Source organism: Lepidochelys kempii, chromosome 3 (genome assembly GCF_965140285.1).
Source record: "Lepidochelys kempii isolate rLepKem1 chromosome 3, rLepKem1.hap1, whole genome shotgun sequence".
Taxonomy (NCBI): Eukaryota; Metazoa; Chordata; order Testudines; family Cheloniidae; genus Lepidochelys; species Lepidochelys kempii.
The window spans coordinates 133,868,453-133,895,552 of record NC_136382.1 but is presented as its reverse complement, the minus strand read 5'-3'; the positions used below and the strand labels follow the sequence as shown (position 1 = coordinate 133,895,552).

Sequence of the window (27,100 nt, the reverse complement as noted above, 5' to 3'; positions counted from 1 at the left end):
TTGCAGACTGTGAACATTAATCTAGCCCCAAAAGGAAATAGCTGCAAAGTACCAGGGTTCCCCTGCTGCCTCATGATTTCCCCCTTAATTCAAGCGCTGGGCAGGATGGAGCACCGTGGTCATAATTTGGTAGTGACTCCTTGACTGACAGTGATGCAGAGACAGGGACATTAGTGTATTTAAAAAAAAAAACAAAAACAGAAAATGGTTTTCCTCCTTGATTCCTTTTATTCCTTTACTTGTAACTAGAAAACATTGATGCTCCCATCAATTATGATCTTTGATAAAAATCTAGAACGGTGGGTCTGTAAAAAAAATTGGTAAGAAATTTGGTCCTTAAGATGCACGTGTACCAGTATGAAAGTATCAGTGTAGATATGGCAAAAAAAGTTAACAAAAGAGTAAGAAATATATTAGTTTGTGCTTCATAAGGTATGGAAAGGTCTGGTTGGAGGAGAATAGGAATGTTTTCCAAGTGGATAAAACTGGTATAAAAATAAGTTGTTTTGAAGCTTCTAAGAGAGTTTTTACAACCAGTGGAGAGTAGAAAAAAAATCGAAGTTATATTTTAAATATTTGACAGTATGCCTTTAACCGGTAACATATTTTTTTTCTCAAATTTTGCCTGTGGCAGCCAATAAAATAAATTAAGGCTAACTGAATAGGTGCCATATGTGTGGAAATTAATTGGAAATGCATCAAAGATTCAGTGCTCAATACTTCCCTGTCGAGTTAGATGCATTCACAGCTCCAGTTCACTGAATCATTCTAAGAAGGTAGAGTAGGGTAAAGACAGAAGGGAGGCATCAGAGAAAAAACACATGCAGGGGCCAGGCAAGAACACAAACGTAAAGACCAAAAATTCAAACAAGAAAAACAAATAAGAAAAGAGGGCAATCAAAAAGGAAAAGCAATGCAGTGAAAAGTAATCTGAGTGAGGAAAGAAGACCTGAAGAAGAATTTGTGTAAGCTCAAAAGCCTGTCTCTCTCACCAACAGAAATTGGTCCAATAAAATATATTAATTCACCCATTTTGTCTCTCTGGGGAAAGAAGACATAGGTTCATAATCAAGAACATAACACCAAATATGTGAAGAATAGAAAAGTCTCACTTCTCTTCTTTTTTTCATGACTATAAGAAATTAATGATTATATAGACAGTCTTCCAAATAATTTTCCCAGTCTTGATCCTCTTAGCACTCATCCTTAAGAGATAGCCGATAGCAGCTCTAATGGACAACCAAGATTTAACCTCAGTGGTAACAGTTTCTGAATCTTATCTTGGAATGAGACAGGGATTTTGCTATGTACAAAAGTCTCTCTTTTAAAATATTCTCCTGTCGCCCAGCTAATGGGGTCAGAAGAGCTCCTTTTGAAATGGAAAGGCTATCTCTTGATTACTTTTTTTCCCCTTTACTTGTAACTAGAAAATACTTAAGATCCCATCAGCATGATCTTCAGTGGAAATTTGCTACTATATGTTGAAACAGTGGGTATGTACAAATATTTGGAGAGAAACATTCTTGTGCTAGTGAGAGATGTTTTTGAGAGATGTTCTGAGAAGATACCACCTTAAATATGATGCAGTTGGGAGTATAACCATAGTATTTGACACGAGTTCAGAATTATACATCATATAAAACATGAAATTATAATGGAATATACAGAACTGGAGGACTAAAGCCTATCTAGTATTTTTCTTCATCCTTTTGGAAAGCATATTCATGGAGAGTAAATACAAGATTTAATAATTTTACAAATATCAGTTTTTACTTGAGAATAGTTGTTATAGAAAGCGTAAAGGGACAAAGAAGGGAAAATTGGAGGCTACCATGGCTATAAGGACAAAGTTACAGTTATCTGGGTGTCTTGACTGTATTTTCTTATGTGGCAGCTGTAAGTGCTCAGCACCTTTGAAAATCAGGTCCCTTGTATTTAGGCTCCTGAATCCATACTTAGGCACCTGGGCACCCAGGTGTGAAACTCATGGTCTCTGTTATCAATACCCCCAAAACACCTTAAATTTACAAACTTTTGCATGGTAGGATATTGTTTGTACAATAGCTCACTAATAGCTCATCTACAGGAACATGAGGCCTGAGAAAAGGTGAAGGTTTTATATAGTTTAAATTAAACAGTATTTCACACTGCTTAAAAAATAGCTGTGATTCTTATACCTGAAAAAAAATGATTCATAATGAATGATTAACAGTGTAAATAAGAAGCAGGAGCTCTCATTTTTCTCCCCATCTCTCCAGTCTGGTTTACTGTAGTCAAATCATTTTACAGTTCAAATTTTATTTTAGTGGAAATCTTCAGCAGTATTGCCTTTTTCTATAACTTTAGAAAGCCTCCTGAAGTAGCTTTCCTCCAGTTCTCCACTGTACAGATGGTGTTACTACTACTGATGTGATAGCTTGAGAAAGCAGAATGTTTGCTTGCACACTATTATATGGAGCACTGGGCAGTGTGGGTGTAGTGGTAGGGAAAAATAAGACTCAAATCGAGTAGAGAAGAGGGAGAACATATCTTTCTTTGTTATAGTGGGTGTTTCAGTCTAGAGCATTGTGTGCGGTGACAAAGTTCTGTCCTTGTCTCCATGGGTCCTGTGCTTCCTGGCGGATTTTGCTAGCCTGAGAGGCTCGCTGTGACCCTCCATGTAGCCCTTCTCTCTCTAGAGGCAAGGGTCACAGCTTACGGAGCCATTTTCATCATAAGCCAGCAAGGGAGGTGAGGAGAAGCAACCCTCCCTCACACAGTCTCTGTTGTCTCCCAGTCTCAGTGATTAATTGGGGAGGGAAGAGGGGGAGCCCAGGCCCACCCTCTACTCCAGGCTCCCGCCCAGGGACCCTAATAGTAGCAGCTATGGTAGCTGACTTTTTGTAAATAGGACACATACAATTCCCTGGTCCACATCCCCACAGCAGCCCCCACTTCCTCAATAGCTACTTCACCGTTACCTCAGGGCCTCCTTCCTTGCACCTGAAATGGTTTGTACTGCTCAATTCCTCCAACAGCACAGCTTCCTCCTACAGCTCCTGACACACACACCCAACTGACTAACTGGGAGGCTTTTAACTAATTTCAGCCAGCTCCTAATTGGCTTCAGATGTCCCAATCAACCTAGCTATCTTCCCTGCCTTCTGGAAAGATTTTAATTAGCCCCAGGTGTCTTAATTGACCTGGAGCAGCTGCCATTTACTTATCCTGGTACCAGGGATTTGTTTAGCCCGGGGCTAATATATCTATCTCTGACTATCTTTCTATAGCCATCTAGCCTTGCCCCATCACAGTGCATACAGATAGTCAGAAAACCTGGGGATGCTTGTACATAAAGGGGCTTTCAGAATTTGTTGCTGTAATTACTATGTAATCATTCTGCATCTTACATTAAATTGCTTTAAAACAACAAGGGCATACTCACGCTTCCAATGAATCCCATCACCTCTGCCGCCTGGCATCTTTTACATCTTCACAGGTGCCTGCTTATTCTGCCATTGGAGAATTCTCATTTTCCTCTGCATCTCTCCAGCCTGGTCTACATTTTTTTTTAACTGTAAATTTCTCCTTCATAATGCCAGCAGCATAATGCTTCCATGTGGGAAATGTAGGGTTTCAGATATTCCATGAGGCTGCATTATAGTGCTGTTTCTCTCATGGCTGCTTATTAGGCTTCTTGGAAGTGTATATTAAAGCAAAATGGGGCCTAGATCCACCAAAAATTTGGGCTTCTCCGAGACAGACTTTCCCACTCACATACCCAATGGGCTCTTGTCTTTGTACTTCTTCTTCCAAAGTGAAGGACCACTTTTACTTTGAGCATCAGATCCCAAGGATTCAAAGGTTCTTCCTTAATTTGCTTCTTGGGGTGAAATCCAGTAGCAGCAAGGCTGAAAGAGCAGATATGGCTTCACTTTCCCCAACTTCTGGAAAGGAGCACAGGAAGCAGCTTTCCCTAAAGCAGACTGATTCCTTACTATGAAGCATATCTCACACATACTATCTGTGACATTCCCCTGGTGTTATCTGAACTGATGATCTGCTAGGTCACTCCAGTGCTCAACTCTGGGAGCCAGCCTTACCCTGCTCTACTGTGAGAACCCCCAGTCCCGGGTTGTTCACGCATAGCCTCTAGCATGTAAACTGCTCCCAGCTACATGAGTGAGCACTTTTGGCCAGCGCTGCTTGGATTGTGCAACCAACTGACACTAGCCAATATCTCCGGTCCCAGACACAACCCTAGGAACCTCCATCTTGCAGTGTCCAGTTTTGCCCGCTGGATGCTCTAAGCTTATATGGGTTTGTCGATTTAACAAAGAAATTGATATGTACCATGCTTGTTATCCCAAGGGGAGTCTCTGACAGGCTTCAAACAAAACACACTGCTTCAGGTAGAATAAACACGTTTATTAAACTACAAAAGATAGATTTTAAGTGATTATAAGTCAAAGCACAAGTAGTCAGATTTGGTCAAATGAAATAGAAGGAAAATGTATTCTAAGTTGATCTTAACACTTTCAGTGCCCTTACAAACTTAGATGCTTCTCATCACAGGCTGGCTGGTTGCCCTTCAGCAGGCTCTCCCCTTTGATCAGTGCTTCACTCGCTTGGTGGTGCTGTCTGTAGATGGAGGTGGAAGAGAGAGAGCATGGCAAATGACACTCCCTTTTATAATGTTCTTTCTTTCCTCTTGGCTTTGCCCCCGCCACCCGCCTTCAGAGTCAGGTGATCATTACCTCATTGTAGTCCCAAACTGACCAAAGGAAGGGAGGTGACTCATTCGAAAGTCCAACAGATCATTTGTTGCTACCTAGGCCAGTGTCCTTTGTTCCTGTGAGGCTGGGCTGGGTTTGTCCCATACATGCCCTGATGAGGTGTGAACTGCCCCTCTGCTCCTGCAGTTTTGCCTGGGCTTTTTTTAAGCAATGAGGACACATTTTCAGCCTCATAACTATAAGCATGAAATTACAACCTATAACATTACTATAACAACAATGCTCAGTGCATTATGAGCCTTCCGAAGACACCCAACACAACAAACTTTGCATTGGATACCACACAGTCACATTATAAGGATGAACGTGGGGGTGCAGGGTGTTCCCCCGAGGTACAGAGTATCACACTATCCAAATCTCACACTCAATCATTGCTTTATTTTACTTTCATGATTGTTATTTTTAGAGGAAGGTGAAGAAGAGAGTGGCTGTGGAGAGAAACTATTTCTAGGTTGGAAGACAAGGCAGTATTTTTGTGGGAGGAAAATATTGGCTATAACCCCATTATAATAAAAAAAGAAAGCCTATGTATGATGGTCTAAGTCGTACCACAATGCTAGGCTCCTTGCTTGGCTCGGCTCTGGATAAAACAGGAGATAGTGGGGTATTTTAGGAACTAAATGGGTGCTGACTTTAAAATTAGTGAGACCATTGCTGAAGAGATTCAGACATATTTCAGGGGAAGTGCCCAAGGACCTTTACTCAGTTTGTGTAGATTAATACAATTCAGGAAGAAATCCAATTACTGAGCTAATTATCACCTTAGCTGAGTGGTAGGAACTAACTTTAAAGTAAGAAACCACTGAAGGAAAGACCAAATTGCCCAGAAGCTCATTTTTAAGAGATCCTAGCTGACAACAAAAAGCCCAGTGGTAAATGTGCAGCTGAGTTTGGTTATTAGATGCAGTATATTATAATTCAATACTATGAAGATTCCTTTTAAGAAGCTACAAACAGAGCTTCAGTTACTATAATTGTGGAATATTTTAAGATCCAAAGTGGACTTTGTGGATGAGCTACTTCAGCTTCCCTGAATTTCAATACTGAAGTCATTGAAACATATTTTGTTTTTCAACCACTATCTACTATATTTTCCCCTGGATTTTTACAAGATATTAAAATTATGTCTTGAAAGTATCTGGATGAAGACCTGGGTTTTTCCTATGTTATTAGAATTAATACTCCTTATCCTCTTTCATCTTGAGCCTCCCTATTTTCATATCTTAAGTGATCTAGAGTACACTTGGACTGCGAGTTTCAAGCTACAACACAGATCTTTTTATTGTGAGAACTTCTTCATTTGGGTATAGCAATTCATTTCCTTCTCACCATCCAATCTTCTTCCCATTTCTGAATATGCCAGAGCACTTCTATTTTTTATAATTGTTTCATGCATCTCAGTGACCCAGGGACATTTTGATGCCAACTGGCAAAGCCACAGGGGATATATAGAGTTTTACAGGAATCCCTGTGTCAGATATAGGCATATTAAGTTCACCAAAGGGTAGCATGTAAGATCTCTACTAGGGATGTCAAGTGATTAAAAAAATTAATCGCAATTAATCGTGCTGTTAAACAATAATAAGATACCATTTATTTAAATATTTTTGGATGTTTTCTACATTTTCAAATATATTGATTTCAGTTACAACACAGAATACAAAGTGTGCAGTGCTCACTTTATATTTATTTTTATTACAAATATTTGCACCGTAAAAAACAAAAGAAATAGTATTTTTAATTTACCTAATACAAGTACTGCAGTGCAATTGAACTTGTGTACAAAAAATAACTGCATTCAAAAATAAAACAATGGAAAACTTTAGAGCCTATGAGTCCATTCAGTCCTACTTCTTGTTCAGCCAATTGATCAGTTTGTTTACATTTTCAGGAGATAATGCTGCTCGCTTCTTGTTTACAATGTCATTTGAAAGTGAGAACAGGCGTTTGCATGGCACTGTTGTAGCTGGCATCACAAGATATTTATGTGCCGGATGTGCTCAAGATTCATACGTCCCTTCATGCTTCAACCACCATTCCAGAGGATATGCGTCCATGCTGATGACAAGTTTTGCTTGATAACAATCCAAAGCAGAGCGGACCAATGCATGTTCATTTTCGTCATCTGAGTCAGATGCTACCAGCAGAAGGTTGATTTTCTTTTTTGGTGGTTCAGGTTCTGTAGTTTACACATCAGAGTGCTGCTCTTTTAAGACTTCTGAAAGCATGTTCCACACCTTGTCCCTCTCAGATTTTAGAAGGCACTTCAGATTGTTAAACCTTGGGTCGAGTGCTGTAGCTATCTTTAGAAATCTCACATTGGTACCTTCTTTGTGTTTTGTCAAATCTGCAGTGAAGGTGTTCTTAAAATGAACAACATGTGCTGGTTCATCCTCCAAGACTGCTATAACATGAAATGTATGGCAGAATGTGGGTAAAATAGAGCAGGAGACATACAATTCTCCCCCAAGGAGTTCAGTCACAAATTTAATTAACACATTTTTTTAATGAGCGTCATCAGCATGGAAGCATGTCCTCTGGAATGGTGGCAGAAGCATGAAGTGTCATACGAATGTTTAGCATATCTGGCACATAAATACCTTGCAATGCCACTACAAAATTGCCACGCAAACACCTGTTCACACTTTCAGGTGACATTGTAATTGAGAAGTGGGCCGCATTATCTCCTGTAAATGAAAACAAACTTGTTTATCTTAGCGATTGGCTGAATAAGAAGTAGGACTGAGTGGATTTGTAGGCTCTAAAGTTTTACTTTGTTTTGTTTTTGAGTGCAGTTATGTAACAAAAAAAATCTATATTTGTAAATTGCACTTTCACGATAAAGAGATTGCACTACAGTACTTGTATGAGGTGAATTCAAAAATAGTATTTCTTTGTTTATCATTTTTACAGTGCAAATATTTGTAATAAAAATATGAAGTGAGCACTGTACACTTTGTATTCTGTGTTGTAATAAAAATCAATATATTTGAAAATATAGAAAAACACCCACAAATATTTAATACATTTCAATTGGTATTCTATTGTTTAACAGTGCGATTAATTGCAATTAATTTTTTTAATCACAATTCATTTTTTTTTAGTTAACCGCAATTAATTGATGGCCCTAATCTCTACCAAGAGCCAGTTGCCCACTGGTTGTCATAATTGTTGCAAGATGTTAGTACTGGAAGTAGTTTAAGAGAAATGTAAAATAATGAGTTTCCAAAATTGCTGAAGTAAAGCTTGTCACTGGAGTAACAGAGAGACTCAGGGCTGACTGAATAAGCATGCAGAACAACAAACATCCAGGGAGACAGATTATGTTTCCTGTCTGGGCCAGGTGTAGGCCTGAGAATTTGCAAAGACAAATGACCCCCAAGATAAGTCTCTGAAGAGGGGATGTCATGGGTTAAGAGACAATAATCTGTAATTGCATAAAAAATGAAGCTGGGACAAGATTTTATCCTTCACCTAGGAAACAAACTGACAGCAACGTGTCTTGTCTCATAAAAAAGGGTTTACAACCTGCCTCCCTGGAAGAAGCACTGGTGAACAATAATTTATTAGATGTGAGAGTATCCTGTTAATTAAGTCTGGGCTCTAGAATATGTGTTGTTAATTTTATTTTATATGTAAGCATTTGATTCCAATACCTCTAGTTGCTATCACATGAATCCCTATAATTTGTTAAGTAAACTTTTGCTTGTTGTGTCTATACTAGGGTGACCAGGTGTCTGGTTTTTGACCGGAACACCTGGTTGAAAAGTGATCCTGGCGGCTCTGGTCAGCACCGCTGACTGGGGTGTTGACTGTCTTGTTGGTGGCACTGTGCAGCGGGGCTGGCAGACTCCCTGCTAGCTTCCTTGCTGCGCAGCTCCTGGGAAGCAACTGGCATGTCCCCTCTCCAGCTCCTACATGTAGGGGCAGCCAGGGGGCTCTGCACGCTGCCTATGCCCCAAGCACCTCCCTGCAGCTCCCATTGGCCAGGAACCGTCGGACGGGGCAGCGCGCAGAGTCTCCTGGCCTTGCCTCCGTGTAGGAGCTGGAGGGGGGACATGCCGTTGCTTCCAGGAGCTGCTTGAAGTAAGCACCACCCAGAGCCTGCACCCCTGATCCCAGCCCTGATCCCCCTCCAACCCTCCAAAACCCTCGGTCCCAGGCTGCAGCACCCTCCTATACCCCAAACCTCTCCTCCCCAGCCTCACCCCAGAGTCTGCGCTCCCACCCAGAGCCCTCACATCCCCCAACCCCCTACCCCATCCCGGAGCTACCTCCCGCATCCTGAACCCCTCATTTCTGGACCCACCCAGGAACCCACACCCCCAGCCCAGAGCCTGTACATCCTTCCACACCCCAGCCTGGAGCCCCCTCCCATACTCCAAATCCCTTGGCTCCAACCCCCAGCCTGGAGCCCTCTCCTGCACCCCAAACCCCTAATCCCTGGCCCCACCCCAGAGCCCTTACCCCCTCTCATATCCCAATCCACTGCCTCAGCCTGGAGTCCCCTCCCACACTCCGAACTTCTAATTTCTAGCCTCACCCTGGAGCTCTCACCCCCTCCCACAGCCCAGCCCAGCCCCCTGAGCCAGCTTGGTGAAAATGAGTGAGTGAGTGAGGGTGGTGAGAGCAAGCAACAGAGCGTGGGGGGGCCTGTGGTGTGAGCGGGGGCGTGGCCTCAGAGAAGGGTGGGGCCTCGGGAGAGGGGCAGGGCAAGCCTGTTCAGTTTTGTGCAAGTAGAAAGTTGGCAACCCTAGCTTCAGACACTTCCCCAGGATCTGTCTCTATCTGCCATGTCAGTCTCCCTTACCAGGAAGAGCTTACTCACAACTCCCCCTCATCTCTCACCAAGTGTCCTTTGAAACTTTTAGTGTCCCTTTGATCTCTAGGCTCACAGCCTTGGCAAAATGTATGTGTGACTATGAGATGGAGCCTGCAACTCGGCCACTCTTTGCATTGCCCCTGCGCAAGTGTTTGTTGCAGGGTTGCTTATCTGTAGCCATTGGGAGTGCATTCCTGGTTGTTTTTCCAACAGCCCCCTAGCAAGCTAAATCAATACATACAGGAAAGTCTAATTACCCATTATATCTATGCAGTAACTCACTGACCCAGTTACGTGCAGCGTTCATAAAATTGTTATTGATCAGTATTCTTAGACCATTACATAGCAGCTCCATTATGCACTACATTCACAACATATATAGACAATGCTATCAATTAAATATAGGGTGACCAGATGTCCCGTTTTTATAGGGACAGTCTGATTTTGTGGGACTTTTTCTTATATAGGCACCTATTACCTCCCACCCCCGTCCTGTTTTTTCATAGTTGCTATCTGGTCACCCTAATTAAATAGCATGTTTTATAGAACAAAAACTACTGTATGGTTAGTCCTCATTTCTGGCCCCACCCCAGAGTCCATACCCCCAGCTGGATCCCTCACCCCATCCTACACCCCAACCCCCTGAGCTAGCCTGGTGAGAGTGAGTGAGTGAGGGTGGGGAAAGGAAGTGACAGAGGAAGGGGGGGGTGGAGTGAGCGGGGGTGGGGCCTCATAGAAGGGGCAGGATATGGGTGGGGCCTCGGGGGAGGGGCAAGGCAAGGGTATTCTGTTTTGTGTGAGTAGAAGTTCGGCAACCCTTGTCTATAAACATATCTAAGTGCTGTGTGTTAAATGCAGCAGTGATCTGAGGTATAACTGGTATACTGGGGTCTACTGCTCCTGTAGAAGCAGTGAATCTGTGAATACTGCACATGTCTAGAGCTGGTGACTCCAGGCAGGATGGCTGGAAGGCTTGGGGACTCGAGTGTGCCAATCACTAACCGATAGAGAGGCAGTCAGGCCTGTGTAGGCATGGAGGGGAGTGCTTGTGTTACCCATGGCTGGTGAAGTTGGGGACTTGACCCCTGGCAGGTACAGACCAGGCTTCCTCATGGTAAGGGCAGCCCTGGGTAATCCTGAGAAGTGTCATAATCTCTCAGTCCTCGGAAATGGAAACACTGGTTGGCCAGAGCAGCATCCTGAGCCGAGTGATTCCTACTCATATAAATTGTAATTTTCTGAGTAAAGTTGGATTTTTTTATGGCTAGTTCTTATCAGATAAGTGTCTCATTATGGCAGATGTTCTGATTTACTTTGCCTAAAAATCCTTACATGCAAAGATGTCCCCAGATTTGTAAATACTTGGGGCAAATATAGTAATGACTTGCATCTGATGCTGCCCTGTTGACTTCAAAAGGTTAAAAGTCATCAAGGAATGTGATAATCTTCTGTTTAAAATTTAAAAGATCCCCACTCTGAAAATGACTCTGTTGTCCAGCTAGAACGGCAAATTGTTCAAATTCCATAACCGGATCCTCTTGCTCTCCCTTTAATTCACTAGGGCAGGCATCACAGGTAGAGGGCCTATATCCTAGAACAGAAGAACTCTAGCAACCGTATTGCATTTAAAATAACTCTTCATATCTGGCATTGCCTTAGGAAGCCACCTCTGCTTGTAACTGTTTTCTATTGCACTAGGGTTGAAGACTGTAGTTACAATGCAACAAGCCAGCTGGAAATAGAAGGCACAGAGATAAATAATACATCAGATGAATGGTTAATGTATGCAGATAATATTCTAATACGAATTACGGCCCATATATTATCCTACAATATTTCCTGTAGAGCAGCATAGAAAACCTACATCTTTTGAGAAAAAGGCAGGAGCAGGTGGGGAGTTGAGGCAGAGCAATAGGAACCCTCTTGCACTCATCCTGCCAAAGCTCCTGTTCAAATTTTTGATGGCTGATTTTCTGTTGAGTTTTGTGGTGGAAACAGGGCTGGAGGATGGAGGAAACGGCCAGCAATTTTCTTCTTCTCATTAGGAAAGTTATTGGGATTTTATGCCGCAAGTTGATACAGAAAATATCAGCATTGACTTATACCAACTCTGGTTCTGACACTTCAGATCTCCTGACTGGGATGTGAGTGGTGTAAGCAGAGAGAAGAGACACACTACCAAAGGGATATGGACAAAGGAAGGACTTAAGGAGCAAACAGGAGGGCATGGGCTCTGAGACTGACAGCAGTTCCTCATGAACCTTGGGACATCTGCGGGTTACCAGGAACATGCCCTCTGCTTGCTCTGCCAATTGACAAACCCCGCATCATGAGTATGTGATAAAGCAGGCATTAGCCCCCTCCCCTCCGCTACAGGAGAACATGATCTGAGATCCAAAATCCAAGCCAATGTCTGACACATTTATGAATTAAGCAATATCTCTGGCTAGATAATCCCAGAGAAACCTAAAGTTTTACCCCTTTCAAAAATGTTGCCTTCTGCCCATTGCTGTTTTGGAAATGAAATTCACAATAGTCACATGAAGATGTAAGTTGTTTTGGAGTTAGGTTAAATCAAGGCTTTTAAACCAGGTTGGAGATAATGGAGTGTGATTAAAAAAAAATACTGAGCACCAAAAATAAAAAAAGGTGTGTGTGTGTGGGGGGGGAGAAATAGATACAGTATTATATCTTGGAGTCAGAATACTCTTCAAATGGTTTCAGTCACCAAATTAAATTACATTTCATATGTGCTGCCATTATAAATCTAAAAACTGTACTTTGAAAAGTTTATGAAGATATTTTCTATTTATATAGGTGAGAAGAAGCCCAAATGGAAATAGAACAGGAGGACTTGTGGCACCTTAGAGACTAACAAATTTATTAGAGCATAAGCTTTCGTGGGCTACAGCCCACTTCATCGGATGCATAGAATGGAACACATAGTAAGAAGATATATATATACATACAGATAAGTTGGAAGTTGCCGTACAAACTGTGAGAAGCTAATTAGATAAGATGAGCTATTATCAGCAGGAGAAAAAAACTTTTGTAGTGATAATCAAGATGGCCCATTTAGACAGTTGACAAGACTTAACTTAGGGAAATAGATTCAATATGTGTAATGACCCAGCCACTCCCAGTCTCTATTCAAACCCAAGTTAATGGTATCTAGTTTGCATATTAATTCAAGCTCAGCAGTTTCTCGTTGCAGTCTGTTTTTGAAGCTTTTCTGTTGCAAAATGGAAATACTTTATTTTGGCCTTTTAATAATTGGGAGTCATGGTGCTACACCTGTAGAACTACCAGTATGTCTTCATGGTGGTGCAAGAAAGGAAGAGCAGGGCATGGGCTGGGAAGAGAACTGGAGAGAGAAACTGCAAGGCAGAGGTGCTGTGCTTTGTGGCTTAGCCCAGAACTTGCTGCCCAGAGGGAGTGGGCTAACGTGACTTTAAGACACCTTTGTGCCTGCCTACTCTTGGGCTGTTCTGGGGACTGAAGACACCTCCAACATAATTTAGACAGCTCTTGGGGTGTGGGGGGTTGTCCAAATTATGTCAGTCTCTCCAACCTACCCTGTGGGCTGCAGAGTTGCTCAAAATCTCTATATCGCTGTGTTCTCAAAATCTCTATATCGCTGTGTTCTGCAGCCCCACCCTAACACTCTCCTCTCCCATCCCCTAGGGCTTGCTAGAGGGTCCTTGGAGGAGAGTCTGTGGTTGTCTTCCTTAGTTCCTGGGTCCGAGGAATTCTCCCATGGCTGACTGTAGTGCTTTCGGAACACATTTCTGCTGCTCTGGCCCTTTTACCCAGTGGAAAGGATAAAGGAGCTGGAGAGGGGATGATAAGCTCCCCCCTGACATGTAACCATATGCTGTCTCCATCTGTAGCCTTGGGCAAGTCACTTCACCTTTTTATTTTATCCCCATTTTACAGATGGGGGTAATAATACTTACAGACCTGCCTCACAGGGTTGTTGTGAGGAATTCTCATGTAGGATAAAGTTTTCAAATAAAAGAGGCCTAGGTGTCAAAGTGACTTAGGTGCTTTAGAAAATGTTACATGTAATGTTTGTAAAGTACCTTGAAGATTAAAAGTGCTATGTACGTGGCAGGAAAATATGTTTCAGAAGATACATCTTCTGTAACACCCAGACTAGCAAGAGCTTCTGCTTGCAGTCTGCAGCCTTGAAGGTCGCTCTGACTCCTTGTGGTACTGAATGCCCAAATAGCCATGGTGTCAAAAAACACCCACTTCCAGTCTGACCAATTACATCTGATCCTGTCAGACTCCAATCTGGACACAGTGATGATTGCATTAATGACCTCCAGGCTTTAATAGTGCACCCCATTATATCTGCGAACAAAGGCCTGAGATCCCTAAGCCATCCCCTCTCTCTCCGTGAGCACTGCCTTCCATGATAGCAGTGCTCCACTGAAATGATAACAGTGCTGGCCAACAATGAGAGGCCTATTAATGTGGGAGGCAGAAGTCTCACAAGTGGAATCTAGACTATGGAACTCCTTTCCTTGAGAGGTAAGAATGACCATGGGCCTCACACTTTTAGAACTAACTACAGAACTCATTTATTTGACTTGCCTTTCCTTCAGTAGAAATGCGAAAACTTCAAAAACCCCTAGAATTTAATCTGGCTGTTTTTCCTAAGAGCTGGGGAGGAAGGGAGAGAGAAATTGTTATATGTGTAAAATACTTGGGAGGCACTTGGCTATTATGGCAATGGAGGCCATGTAAGTATTTAGATATATATTGTTTGTTATTACAAATGCTAACTTTCAGCCTGATTCTGCTACCCTTACTAGTACCGTACTACACGAATGGTCCCATTAGAGTAAGGTGACGAAGGATGGCAGAAACATACCTTTTGATTGTAGATGCTCATAAATTGCTTGCATGATTTATGTTAGAAAAAGAAATACTTCATAGTGATAGCATGTTAATATTGAGAGTAAACCAATTAACAGATTAGGAATACGAACTATGTGATTGTACAGATAGGAAGTATGGGAAGAAATGTTCAAGGGGGAGGGGGGAAAAGGAAGTCCTGTTTCAAAAGAGAATTAGCTATGGAATGTGTCTCTCTATTTTCAGCACAAAAAGAGTGGACCATTCCAATACAAGACTGGCAATTCAGATTGAAAAGGACCCAGGTATGGCATGGGATTTCTTCTTACATAATTTAGAAAATGTGATTGATTTATCGTATTGTAGCTTACCTGTAAATGTAAAATAGATGCAAAGTGTTTAAGCACTGGGTGAATGAAGCAGATAATTTAAAATATAATAGCAATTAAAAACTATGCAAAGCTCCTGATTAAGTCATGTGATTTGGTATGTTATTTAGAGTTGATTAGGTAGCTGCTGAGTTATAAATCAGTTTCAGTTTATGTATAATAAATAGCAGACATAGTAAATCAAATCCAAGGTCAGTCTTTGTTCAAACAGGGTTCTGGAATAGACAGTGTAAGATGGTCCCCTACAACTAAGCAATGTAGACCTATGATCTTCTCTAATTCTATTTGAAAACTGATTTATCAGATCAAGTAGAAATTTTGCAGGAGAGGGGAAGATAGGAGCAGGAAAATGAAGTGACGCAGTGACAGAGACCTTGCTTAGCAGTCTGTAAGGCCAGTCCTGATAAATGTTAATATAGATAGGCTTGTCAGAATTCAAATTTTATTTATACATTTTTTATAATTTTCATGGATAATGTAGATATTTATTTTAATAATTTTTTTCTATTTGTATCTATTTAATTTTTCACAGTTGTATGAAATTAATTGGGGTGGGGGAGTCAGACAGTAACCATTTAATGACAGTAGATGTTGAGATTCAAAAAGTTAAAACTTTATAACCATTAAAACACAAATTGTCCACATCATCTATGTCAAAATATACAAAGAACATAATCTTGCTTGATGCTGAGCAGTTCCTGGAAAGTAAGAAGTGCCTTCATCTCTCATTGAAGTCAATGGGAATGGAGGGCATGCAGCAACTCGGAGAACTTGCTCAGCGTCCTGCAGCATCAAGACCTCAGAAAAGAATCTGAAGTAAACATAACAGGTGAAATCCTGGTCCCTTTGACATCAATGGCAAAATTTCCACTCAGTGGGACCAGGATTTCACCTGTGGACTTCCCCTTATAATATACTATACTGTAAATATGTTTTTGTCCTGTCATGAAAAAAGCAGTTTTACCCATGTGTCAAATATTACTCAGTTTTGTAACTTCCAAAGGATGTTAAGAACAGCTTTGAAGATACATTTTAATTTTTTCCTCTCGTACAGTCAGTTCTATTACCACAGCATTTTCAATATTTTTTGAAGTAGAAATTAGAGTGAACAAATGTGTCTTTAGATAGTGGGGGGATGTTAGCTCTTTGAAACTGTGGGACATCTTAATGATCCAATTTCAACTATTTATCATGACAAGGCATGGAATAAAGGTATTTCCCAAATCTGTCCTACCATTTGATAGCAAGTCTTCAGCATTATGAAATATAATAACAAATGATTTAATTGTGGTTTTAAACACATAGCTCAGGCAAAACATGCATTTGCTCTAATATGGTTTAAAGCTTCATTTTCTGACTCGTTAGATCCTCATCAAAATATTTCAAGGGGACTATAGCTGAATGTTTTCCATATACATATATACTCTGTGTGAGAGAGAGAGAGAGACCTTGGATAGCCTTTAATTGTACCACTGATGTAAAGTTGAAAATGAATACGCTGGCCAAACCAAGCATACTTATTGTGTAAGAGAATTCAAGCACACTGACACTTTATTAGACTCTATGGCACTGTCTTGGCATGTGTGAAGATTTTATTTAATTTCACTAAGTATAATTAAGTGCTGATTATAATCACATTTTAAATGCCCAAGCACGCATTCCCCATGAGTTTTTTAGACTGTGATTTGGTGCTACTTCACCCAACCTTCTGAAGACAAGTTGATCTGAGAACTACACATCAGGACAGCTGATTTGGTTCAACCTGGATCTTTTTTTCTATGTGTTAAATTTGTTAAATACAAGTGGTTTTCACATAAGTTTGATAATAGCAACAAATTCTTAATTACCCATCATACATTGTAGTGATGGAGACTTTCAAAACTAATTAGGGCCTTTAGCCACACAACTCCAATTGAAATTAATGAAAGTTGGGTGACTAAATCTCCTGGATGACTGTGATAAACTCACCAAGTATTTCCCTACAGTTAATGACAACGCAGAGAAGTGAAGCTATCTTAATATAGCAGAGGGCCTTCAGCCCAGCTAGTCAGGAGCTTCCAGAAAATGCCTGCTGTCATAAAGCATGAAATATCTGAGGTGGTTCAGAGGTGAACTGCTTGTTGTCACTGGTACATTGTTCTGTTTTACAGTATTGTTCTTATCAGCTAAAGACTAGGGGTCTGATTCTATGAGGTGATGAGAACCAAATAGGAGCAGAAGGTGCAATTTGTCTCCAAGGAGACATTCTCATCACCTCACAGGAAAAGGTTCTAGTACAGGAAGCAATAAGAACATAGGACTCCTCTCACAAAGGTACGGTTTCTAATACATTTTACCTTTTTAAAATCTTTGTTGCTCTGATTTTAGGAAATGATGACAATAATCTCAACTCCATTTTTTATGAGCATCTGACAAGGTCTTTGCAGGAGTCTCTTTGTGGAGATTTGATTCTTGGCCGCTGGGGAAACTACAGCTCAGGAGACTGTTTTATTCTGGCATCGGATTATTTAAATGCCTTTGTTCACTTGATCGAAATTGGAAATGGCCTCGTCACTTTCCAGCTCAGAGGGCTAGAATTTCGAGGTAAGGATCTGCATACCTGAAGGAGGAAAAGACAAATACAAACAAATTAATTGTTGGGCTTCCTTCACATACTGAAACTCCCCAGCTAGTTTGCAGCATAGCATACTGTTGAACTTATTTCTCTAGGTATTTATAGGGAGTACTGCCAACCCCAAGCATTCAAAAATCAGGAGTCAGGCCCCTCAAAATCTTGAGATTTTAAAAACAACAATAAGTACTGAGGATTTTTTAATTGCCTTCTAGTTTCTGAGCCTGTTGGGTGCACTTGGATCACGTTTTCAGGATTTTTTCCCACAATCAGGAGGATTAGAAAGTTTATTTAAACTGAAAGCTGAGATTCTCATGACATCACCTGACTCTACGTGCTGAGGCTTGAAGAAAAACACCAAATATCACAAGACTTGCAATCAAATCCTGAGAGTTGGCAACACAGATGTCATTTCCATCAAATTAATGGCATGCTTGTGATTTGTTCAGGGTTTGCTGACCCTTACTTCCATGCCCAGCTCAGCAGACCCTACCCGCTTTTCTCATTCTTTATTCATAAACAATAAGCCACAACAGGAAATGCATTAACTTATTGGTGTAACGATGAAACCACTTGTGTATGTGGGCAACCTGGCCCATGTCAGTTCTGCTTTTAGCAAGGAGTGTTACATAGCTCTGATTTCCAACACTGAAAAATCTGAGTGTCAAATCATTAACTTTTATGAAGCCAATTAGCTTTCTAGACACCCTCTCATTCAGAATATCTGCTAGGTGTAGTCTAAAATAAGATACACAGTATCTTGCTCCTTTTTTTTTTTTTTTTTTTTTTTTGCTAATCTGAAAATAAAGGTAACATCCAGTAACAATTATCCTATGTTAAAACAATTACATTTATGAGAAAAAACTTGGATTATTTTTGTTTCTTTTGGGGTGGGGGCATATTTGAACATGGACAGAAGCATCTCCATTATATTTACTTAAAAACTGCTAACTTGATCTTCCCTTGAGGTGAAAATGTCTCATTTAGGCCATCTCCTGCGGCTAGCTGATGTAGTTAGGTTTGTTCAGGGTTCCCACCCTGCTGATGATGCATGGTGGGTTGTGGTGTTACAGTTGTACATAACAGATTTTTTTCACATTTTTCCTTAAAATAAATCGAGGAAGGCACAAAAAAACATTTAAAATAACATTATTTAGTTTGCAAAGTCAAACAGTCAGAAATTAAGAAATGCCAGACTTACGGTTGCATGTACAACCTTAATTGTGCTACTTTGTGTGCATGTAGAATTATCTTTAATTACATGATCATTCAGTGCACAAGGAAGCAAAACTAAGGTTGCATGGGCAACCATAAATCTCACATTTCCTGATGACATCTAAAACAAGATGTGTATTGAGTGGTTCCAGATTTTGTTGTGAACATTTCTTACTGCTGTACCTGGAAAACTATGTTGATAGTATAGATGAAAAAGTGAGTGCTCTGGAGGGAAAAGTTGTAGGTTTCTGAACCACAGTAGGCTTTCTTAAAAAGGTTTGCTGAAAGGATGCCGTTAAGTATATTGGAGGCTGAAACATGAATTGCATTTCAGCCATTTGAGCCTCTGGTTCAAACTCACTTCTAGTTTATGATAACACAAACCCATTGAAGTTAAAGGGATTGCATCGCATAGGAGAATTTGGTCCAGCATTTAACTGAAAAAATCTCTCAGGTCACGGTATGGATATAGGTGAAACAAATTGAAAGACGTGGGTCAATTAGTAACTATACCAGATATCTTGGACTTCTACTTCATACTAAGAGCAATGTGCCGGATAAAAATAAAATGCTAGTCATGGAGTGCTGTTTTTCATTTGATTTGAAGCCAAGAACAGAGAAGAAATCTGTGATAGAGGAAGGAGCAAACGCACAGTCATTATTTCCAGCCAAACTGGATTGGGGGGATCTTTCTGTTGAGTCCGTACATCAAGAAAATGACTTTTGGAGAATGTCTAGGAAAGCAAAGCATGTGGGGAAATCACTTCTGGATAGTGGTGTTGGTATTATTTTTTAACTAACTCCCTTTGTCTTTCAGTACTATAATTAGCTACTAAATTTCTCTTATGATTTTTGTTACTGATGATACAAATGTAATATTCATGATTCACTTGGAACTTTGTAAGATGAATTGGAAAAGTGGGCACAGAGCAGGCACAGATGTAACTGCACATCTGGGGAAGGCAGCTGTTACGGTGGCAATGGAATCACCCATGGGGTTTTCTATGTAATTTCTAGCTTATCCCCCCACCAAAAAAAAAAAATGGTTCATGAACGTGGCCAGTTTAAATGATATATTCCAGGCACAGTAATGTCGTTAAAGTAATAAGGCCAGATATTTTTCTGTTCTACAGTACATTTGTACTTTATGTAGTTGTATTGCAGTAGCAAGCACATTACGATTGTAGGGAATATTTATGTGAATTTTCTGTCTGAAGTCTCTGTAGTATTAGCAAGCATCATTTTTTATTTAAAGAATGGCTTTAACTCTCTTTTCATTTTTAATAAACAATAGTTTCATGCTGTAGGGAAGTAAGAGTCCCTATCTTTATGGATTTTGTGCAATTGCACTTGTGATACTATGTTTCATTCTCTGCATCAAATTGCCAGAAAGATATTGATTGACAAACTGAAGGGAGTTCAGAATAAATAAATAAATAACACTTAGGTATCTGGAGCAATTAGGGTGAGTAGATATCCCGGTTTTATAGGAATAGTCCCGATATTTGGGGCTTTGTCTTATATAGGCGCCTATTACCCTTCCCCCACACCCCCACCCTCCTGTCTCAGTTTTTCACACTTACTGTCAGGTCAGCCTAAGAGCAAATCACCTTTGAGGAAAGACTAAAAGAATTAGATATATATCATTTACCTAAGAGAGAGCAAAAGCTGGGAGACTTAACATTTAGGCCTTTATATACAATCCTAAATAATTCCTCTGGGGGTTTCACACCTTTCTAAAATTAATAGATATTTCCTCTGCACCAAAGAGTTTCATCTTGGCTCCTTCCGCAACAGTGTTTCTGATCAAAGAATTTTATGTATTCTGTGCAAAGAGAGGGGGGCCCTGAGGCAGTCAGGTCCTAGTGCACAGAAGGTTTTGTAAATTAGGTCTCAGCCCTCAGAGGTGCTCAGATATCATGGTAGGTAATGAATGGAATAGAACTAGAACCATTACTGATTGGGTTGAACTATTAGCTGTAAAGATGACTTCTAGGCTCCAGCCCAAGTTACTCAGCTGTTTTGCTGAGGCTGGGAATCTAGAGATCAAAGGAACACTACATGGTTGAAAGGACTCTCTGCAGCAAGAGAAGGGGGAGCTGAGTCAGCTATGCCTGAGGAGAACAGACTGATATGGAAGAAAGAGGCAGGTCCTCTGGGAGTGTTGGAAAGCAACTGCGCTTTCCCTGACTCCCAGGGAAAGGCAGCCAATTTATAGACCCGTGTCATAAATATAAAGGGAAGGGTAAACACCTTTCAATCCCTCCTGGCCAGAGGAAAAACCCTTTCACCTCTAAAGGGTTAAGAAGCTAGGATAACCTCGCTGGCACCTGACCAAAATGACCAATAAGGAGACAAGATACTTTCAAAGCTGGAGGGGGGGGGAAACAAGGGCTCTCTCTGTCTGTGTGATGCTTTTGCCGGGACCAGAGCAGGAGTGCAGGTCAGAACTCCTGTAAAGAGTTAGTAAGCAATCTAGTTAGGTATGCGTTAGATTCTGTTTTGTTTAAATGGCTGATAAAATAAGCTGTGCTGAATGGAATGTATATTTCTGTTTTTGTGTCTTTTTGTAACTTAAGGTTTTGCCTACAGGGATTCTCTATGTTTTGAATGTGATTACCCTGTAAGGTATTTACCATCCTGATTTTATAGAGGTGATTCTTTTACTTTTTCTTTCATTAAAATTCTTCTTTTAAGAAACTGATTGCTTTTCACTGTTCTTAAGATCCAAGGGTTTGGGTCTGTGTTCATCTATGCAAATTGGTGGATTTTTATCAAGGTGGATTTTTATTGGAGGATTTTTATCAAGCCTTCCCCAGGAAAGGGGGTGTAGTGCTTGGGGGGATATTTTGGGGGGGAGACGTTTCCAAGTGGGCACTTCCCCTGTTCTTTGTGTAACACTTTGGTGGTGGCAGCGTTTAACCTAAGCTGGTAAGAATAAGCTCAGTGGGTCTTTCATGCATGTCCCCACATCTGTACCCTAGAGTTCAGAGTGGAGAAGGAACCTTGACAACTCGTTTAGTGTTTTGAGGTCTGTTTCCTCTTAATGCTTTGGTTCTAAATGTTGTTGTTACTATTTATATTCTTGTAGCACCTAGGAACCCCAGTAAATAATTAGGGCTGTCATTTACTCAGTTAATGCATGTGATTAACGCAAAACAAATGAACAAGATTAAAAAAAATAGTCATGATTAATCGCAGTTTTAATGTCACTGCTAAACAATAATAGAATATCAGTTTAAAAATATTATAAATATTTTGGGGTTTTTTCTACATTGTCAAATATATTGATTTCAGTTGCAACACAGAATACAAAGTGTACAGTGCTCACTTTATTATTTTTTATTATGAATATTTGCACTGTAAAAAAGATAAAAGAAATAGTATTTTTCAATTCACCTGATACAAGTCCTCTTAGTCCTACTCCTTGTTCAGCCAATCACTAAGACAAACAAGTTTCTTCACATTTGCAAGAGACAATGCTGCCCGCTTCTCATTGACAGTGTCATCTAACAGTAAGAACAGGCGTTCGCCTGGCACTGTTGTAGCTGGCGTTGCAAGGGGGACCTTTTGTAGTGATAATCAAGGTGGGCCATTTGCAGCAGTTGACAAGAACGTCTTGACAAGAACAGTGGGGGGTGGGGGGGGATAAACATGGGAAATAGTTTTACTTTGTGTAATGACCCATCCACTCCCAGTCTTTATTCAAGCCTAAGTTAATTGTATCCACTTTGCAAATTAATTCCAATTCAGCAATTGGAGTCTGTTCTTGAAGTTTTTTTGAAGTTTTCATTACACAAAGCAAAACTATTTCCCCAAGTTTATCCCCCCCACACACCCCACTGTTCCTCAGACATTCTTGTCAACTGCTGCAAATGGCCCACCTTGATTATCACTACAAAAGGTCCCCCCCTCACCCCGCTCTCCTGCTGGTAATAGCTCCCCTTAAGTGATCACTCTGGTTACAGTGTGTTTGGTAACACCCATTGTTTCATGTTCTCTATGTATATAAATCTCCTCACTGTATTTTCCACTGAATGCATCTGAGGAAGTGAGCTGTAGCTCACGAAAGCTTATGCTCAAATAAATTTGTTAGTCTCTAAGGTGCCACAAGTACTCCTTTTCTTTTTACCAGAGGACTGCAGCCCAGGGCCCAGACTGAGAGTGGGAGAATCAAGTGATTCCACCCTGTGAGAGATAATGAATTTGGGCTTGAGACCTGAGGGGGGCATGCACTTGACAAGACTAGGAGGGGTCAGAGGTGCAGTTTGCTTAGTAACTCTGACAACAGTAAGCAACCTGCCTTTCTTTCGCTTCCCTTTGTACCTCTGTTTCCTCACCTGTAAAGTAGTGTTGTCCATTTGCTAAGCAGTAGCAGAGTTTTCGGGCCTTGCAGGCAAGTTACTCATGTGGAGCAGTGGAAAGCAGTGATGTGGAGTTAGGTATTTTCTTAGCGTAATTTCATTATTTACACAATATACACTGGGCTGGGGTGGTATCAAATGACACATAGACAACTCCCTTCCCGCAGAAACCTCATGTAAAGCACCTCTGTCCTGTCCCTATAAGCAGATGTGTTAGGCCTCCCTTTCTCACCAGGACCTCACTCCAGTCCCACTGCTTCATAAACCATCTCCACTCCTTCCCAACCTAAGAAACCCCTAGTCCAAGACCACATGGCCTAGAAAGGTGAGCCTGGATGTGTTGCTTGCAGCTGCTCTGCAACACAAAGAAACCTCAAAGCTTCATTTGCCACACACCGGGGAGTGCTCCAGTCCATACAATATCCTTAATGGCTATCTGAGTCTGGTTACTGTATGGCATCTTACTATGCAGAGTTTCCCACTCATATCAGTAGGTTTAATAATATTAATCTCCCTCATTTGGTGAGACAGGTGTGGCAATTTCCTGCCATAACATTGGAATACCTTATTGAATTAAGTTTAAGTATCTTGGGGTTCATTGTATTAAATTAATGGTATATGTATTATTGTGGGCCGAGATTGTATGTAACCTCTCAAGGGGGCAGATATGACAGATGTGAGATTTGGGGGTTCAAAGGACTACATTGAACAACGTGCCAGACATGAATGGACTTTTGGAACAAAAAGTGTTAAGTGATTTTCCTGGGGAATATCTAGATGAATGCAAATTCCCCACCTCTAGTTATGCAACACCCCCCCCCGCCGCCTTTCAAAGCCTGAGAAGGGGGCCATTGCCTGCTGATCAGCTGTTACATAAGGCCAAGATCAAAGGCCCAAGCTGTATAAAGGAAAGACCGAACTATTCATGGTTGTTCTGGTTCTGAATCTGAGACAGTTATGAACTTTTAACTACGGGGAAAACCCAGATATGGGTTTTGAAGGACTGACACCTATCAGAGCCCAAGGCTGGAGCTTGGTGATCTCTGGTAAGCTTTTTAGCATGCATGTAGGTTCTTCTATTGTTTTTAATGTTTTCTCTCTAATGCTGTCACCTTAAGCATAAATGTGCTTGCTTATAACTGGACAATTATGCTGTTCATAACTTCCGGAGAGAAAGCAAAGCAAAGATGCTAGTCTTTTGGGTGCTGTGGCTTGCTGGGGATATCACCATGTAGGCAGGACACTATGGACTAGATAAACCCCTTTCAGAAGGGAGAGAGAAACATGGATCTCTGCCCAAGAGAGGTGATGGCTGAGGAGCCAGGAGCCTAGAGTGGGTACCTTGAGGGACCAAGGAAGGAGAGTACAGGTGCAGTTGCCCTGATCTGTGACACTTGGATGTTGTGAGGTTTAAGTATATAGTCTGGAAATGAAAAGTCCTGTAGAAGTACTATATATTATAGTGTTAACGTATTTGATGTATTTCCTTGCAAAAATTAGAAAGGTTTTCCCCTCTACTCAGCATGTTTGCAAGTTGAAAATCAAAAGTATATTTTTATTTCATCCATTATTTTTGCAACAGTGAAATGCTTTTTGCTGGATAGATGGTCATCAAATGGGGTCAGTTTGTATATCCTATTGAGTAAGTTAAGAGTCATGAGTTTCAATTTCCTGATTTTCATTTAGGTCAGGTAATTCTGGCAGAGTGCAAGTGAGTTTTTAAATCCTGATGTGTCAGGAAAAGAGAGAGGTCCAGTTCTTACACTGGTTTTCTCCTGGGCTCAAATAGATTGACCTTGCTTCACTGAGATGGCTCACATTTTTATATTAACAGGAGATTTTTGGCAATCATCCAGTGTGGATATCTTGTAAATGAACCTGTCTCATCTATACTAGCAAGTGTCGCAGCAAATGATTAATGTAGTGTGAGAAGTAATAGAACTTATTTTCTTTATAAAATGTTAAAGATTTTTCCCTTGGATTTTAAAATCACTAATTACCAGTAAAAATATTTTCCTGTATTTTAATATTTAATAGTGGTACACTTAATTATTGCATAAATTAATGCACTTTCTGCTCCACTGCTCTTTAGTTTTATGAATAATTCTTGGCTCAGATTTTTGAATGCTTGGGGTTGACAATACTGACTGATTCTGCTAAGTCAGGACCCCTCTTTGGAGGAAGGACAGGATTTGCTCCTTAGTAAATAAATCTTGTTACCCATACATAAAACACTCTGGCCTGTCATCTGAAAGTCAGTGCCCCCTTCAAGATGATAAATCTGAAACCTGCTGAAAGCAAGTGTAAATACTGTGATTTGTCATTTAGAAATTGGCACTAATCTCAGATAGGACTTCCTGTTCAAAAAGACTTCCTATTTATTTCTCAGGCTAAATCTGCAAAGTAACCAACTGGACTGCTTGCTTTTCTCCCTGACTCTTTGTAAGAAAATGTTGACACATTTAGAATGTCTTTTCCTTTCAAAGTCCAAATGCTAACGAAAGTGAATATCGCTATCAGTCGGGGTGGCCAGAGTTCAGCACACAGTTTTCTGCAACATGGCCTGTGTTTGCCTCCATCTGTGAAGGGATGCTGCATGCTGCGATCTGTAGTTTTCATAGGTTGAACTTCACAGATAGTTTAAAGATGGTGGTGTCCACAATCTGCCTTATTTTATGCACATTAGCACCAGTCTTTGGGCTCCTGGCAAGTTGTCAGATTGGCCCTTAATTCACAAAATATGGGTACTACCTTTTTGGTTATAATTCCTGCCTTTTGGAGCACCTCCTGCTCCATGACAGCACAGTCATTATATTGTATATTGGTTTAATTAATGGTGAGGATTGCCATGTATGTGCTGCTTGCATCAAAGTACGAAAACAACACCAAGTCTCTTCTTGATACAAATCAACTCAGCCAAATTTAGGGCTCTTTGTTTTGCTTTCATTTTACATCAACAATAGCATAATATCAGTTTTATGTAGTATTGTTTACATTAGGGTCGAGGATGGAGATTTATGTTTTGTTAATTCCAGTTTAATATCCTACGCAAGATATTGTATTTTTATTTAGCATCCAGAATATATAAGCCATGTGCATAGGAATATTTCTTTACCCAGTTTACTTTGAGTACTATGTCTTTTGACTTTATTTAAGAAAAAGATCCATTGACCAAGAGCAGTTGCTGCCTTTTTTTATAGTTGAGTGTTAAACCTTAATTCACATAGAAATCTGTGAAATGTAAAGTAGAAGCAGCTCTCTTTGTATCTGTCCTGTAGATGTCATACTCATAGGTCATGGTTTATACTTTGTAGTAGACTGGAAAAGAGAGATGTTTATTTCAGGGCTACCTGAGGGGGTATATTAATCTGTTTTATTGTATTTACCTGTAGTGCTTAAATTGTCCAAACAGTAATGCTTATTTGTGTAAAGAGAAAAGGGGTACTTGTGGCACCTTAGAGACTAACAAATTTATCTGAGCATAAGCTTTCGTGAGCTTCAGTTCACTTCATCGGATGCATTCAGTGGAAAATACAGTGGTGAGATTTATATACATAAAGAACATGAAACAATGGGTGTTACCATACACACTGTAACGAGAGTGATCACTTAAGGTGAGCTATTACCAGCAGGAAAGCCGCGGGCGGGGATTGGGGGGGGAACGGGAAAACCTTTTGTAGTGATAATCAAGGTGGGCCATTTGCAGCAGTTGACAAGAATGTCTGAGGAAAAGTGGGGGGGTGGGGGGAGGGGGAATAAACATGGGGAAATAGTTTTACTTTGTATAATGACCCATCCACTCCCAGTCTTTATTCAAGTCTAAGTTAATTGTATCCAGTTTGCAAATGAATTCCAATTCAGCAGTCTCTCATTGGAGTCTGTTTCTGAAGTTTTTTTGTTGAAGAATTGCAACTTTTGGGTCTGTAATCGAGTGACCAAAGAGATTGAAGTGTTCTCTGATGGGTTTTTGAATGTTATGATTCTTCACGTCTGATTTGTGTCCATTTATTCTTTTACGTAGAGACTGTCCAGTTTGACCAATGTACAACCGCTTATTTGTG

The 27,100-nt window shown here is 40.6% G+C and overlaps 1 protein-coding gene across 1 annotated transcript in view; it reads left to right on the top strand.

Moving 5' to 3' along the window:
* The window catches only part of PCNX2 (pecanex 2), a 224,881-nt gene that overhangs the window by 164,900 nt on the left and 32,881 nt on the right, over positions 1–27,100 (top strand). Inside the window, exons 24-25 of the mRNA XM_073338102.2 lie at positions 14,707–14,765; positions 17,217–17,432. Of these exons, the coding sequence (XP_073194203.2) occupies positions 14,707–14,765; positions 17,217–17,432 (275 nt within the window). The remainder of the gene's footprint in view (positions 1–14,706; positions 14,766–17,216; positions 17,433–27,100) is intronic.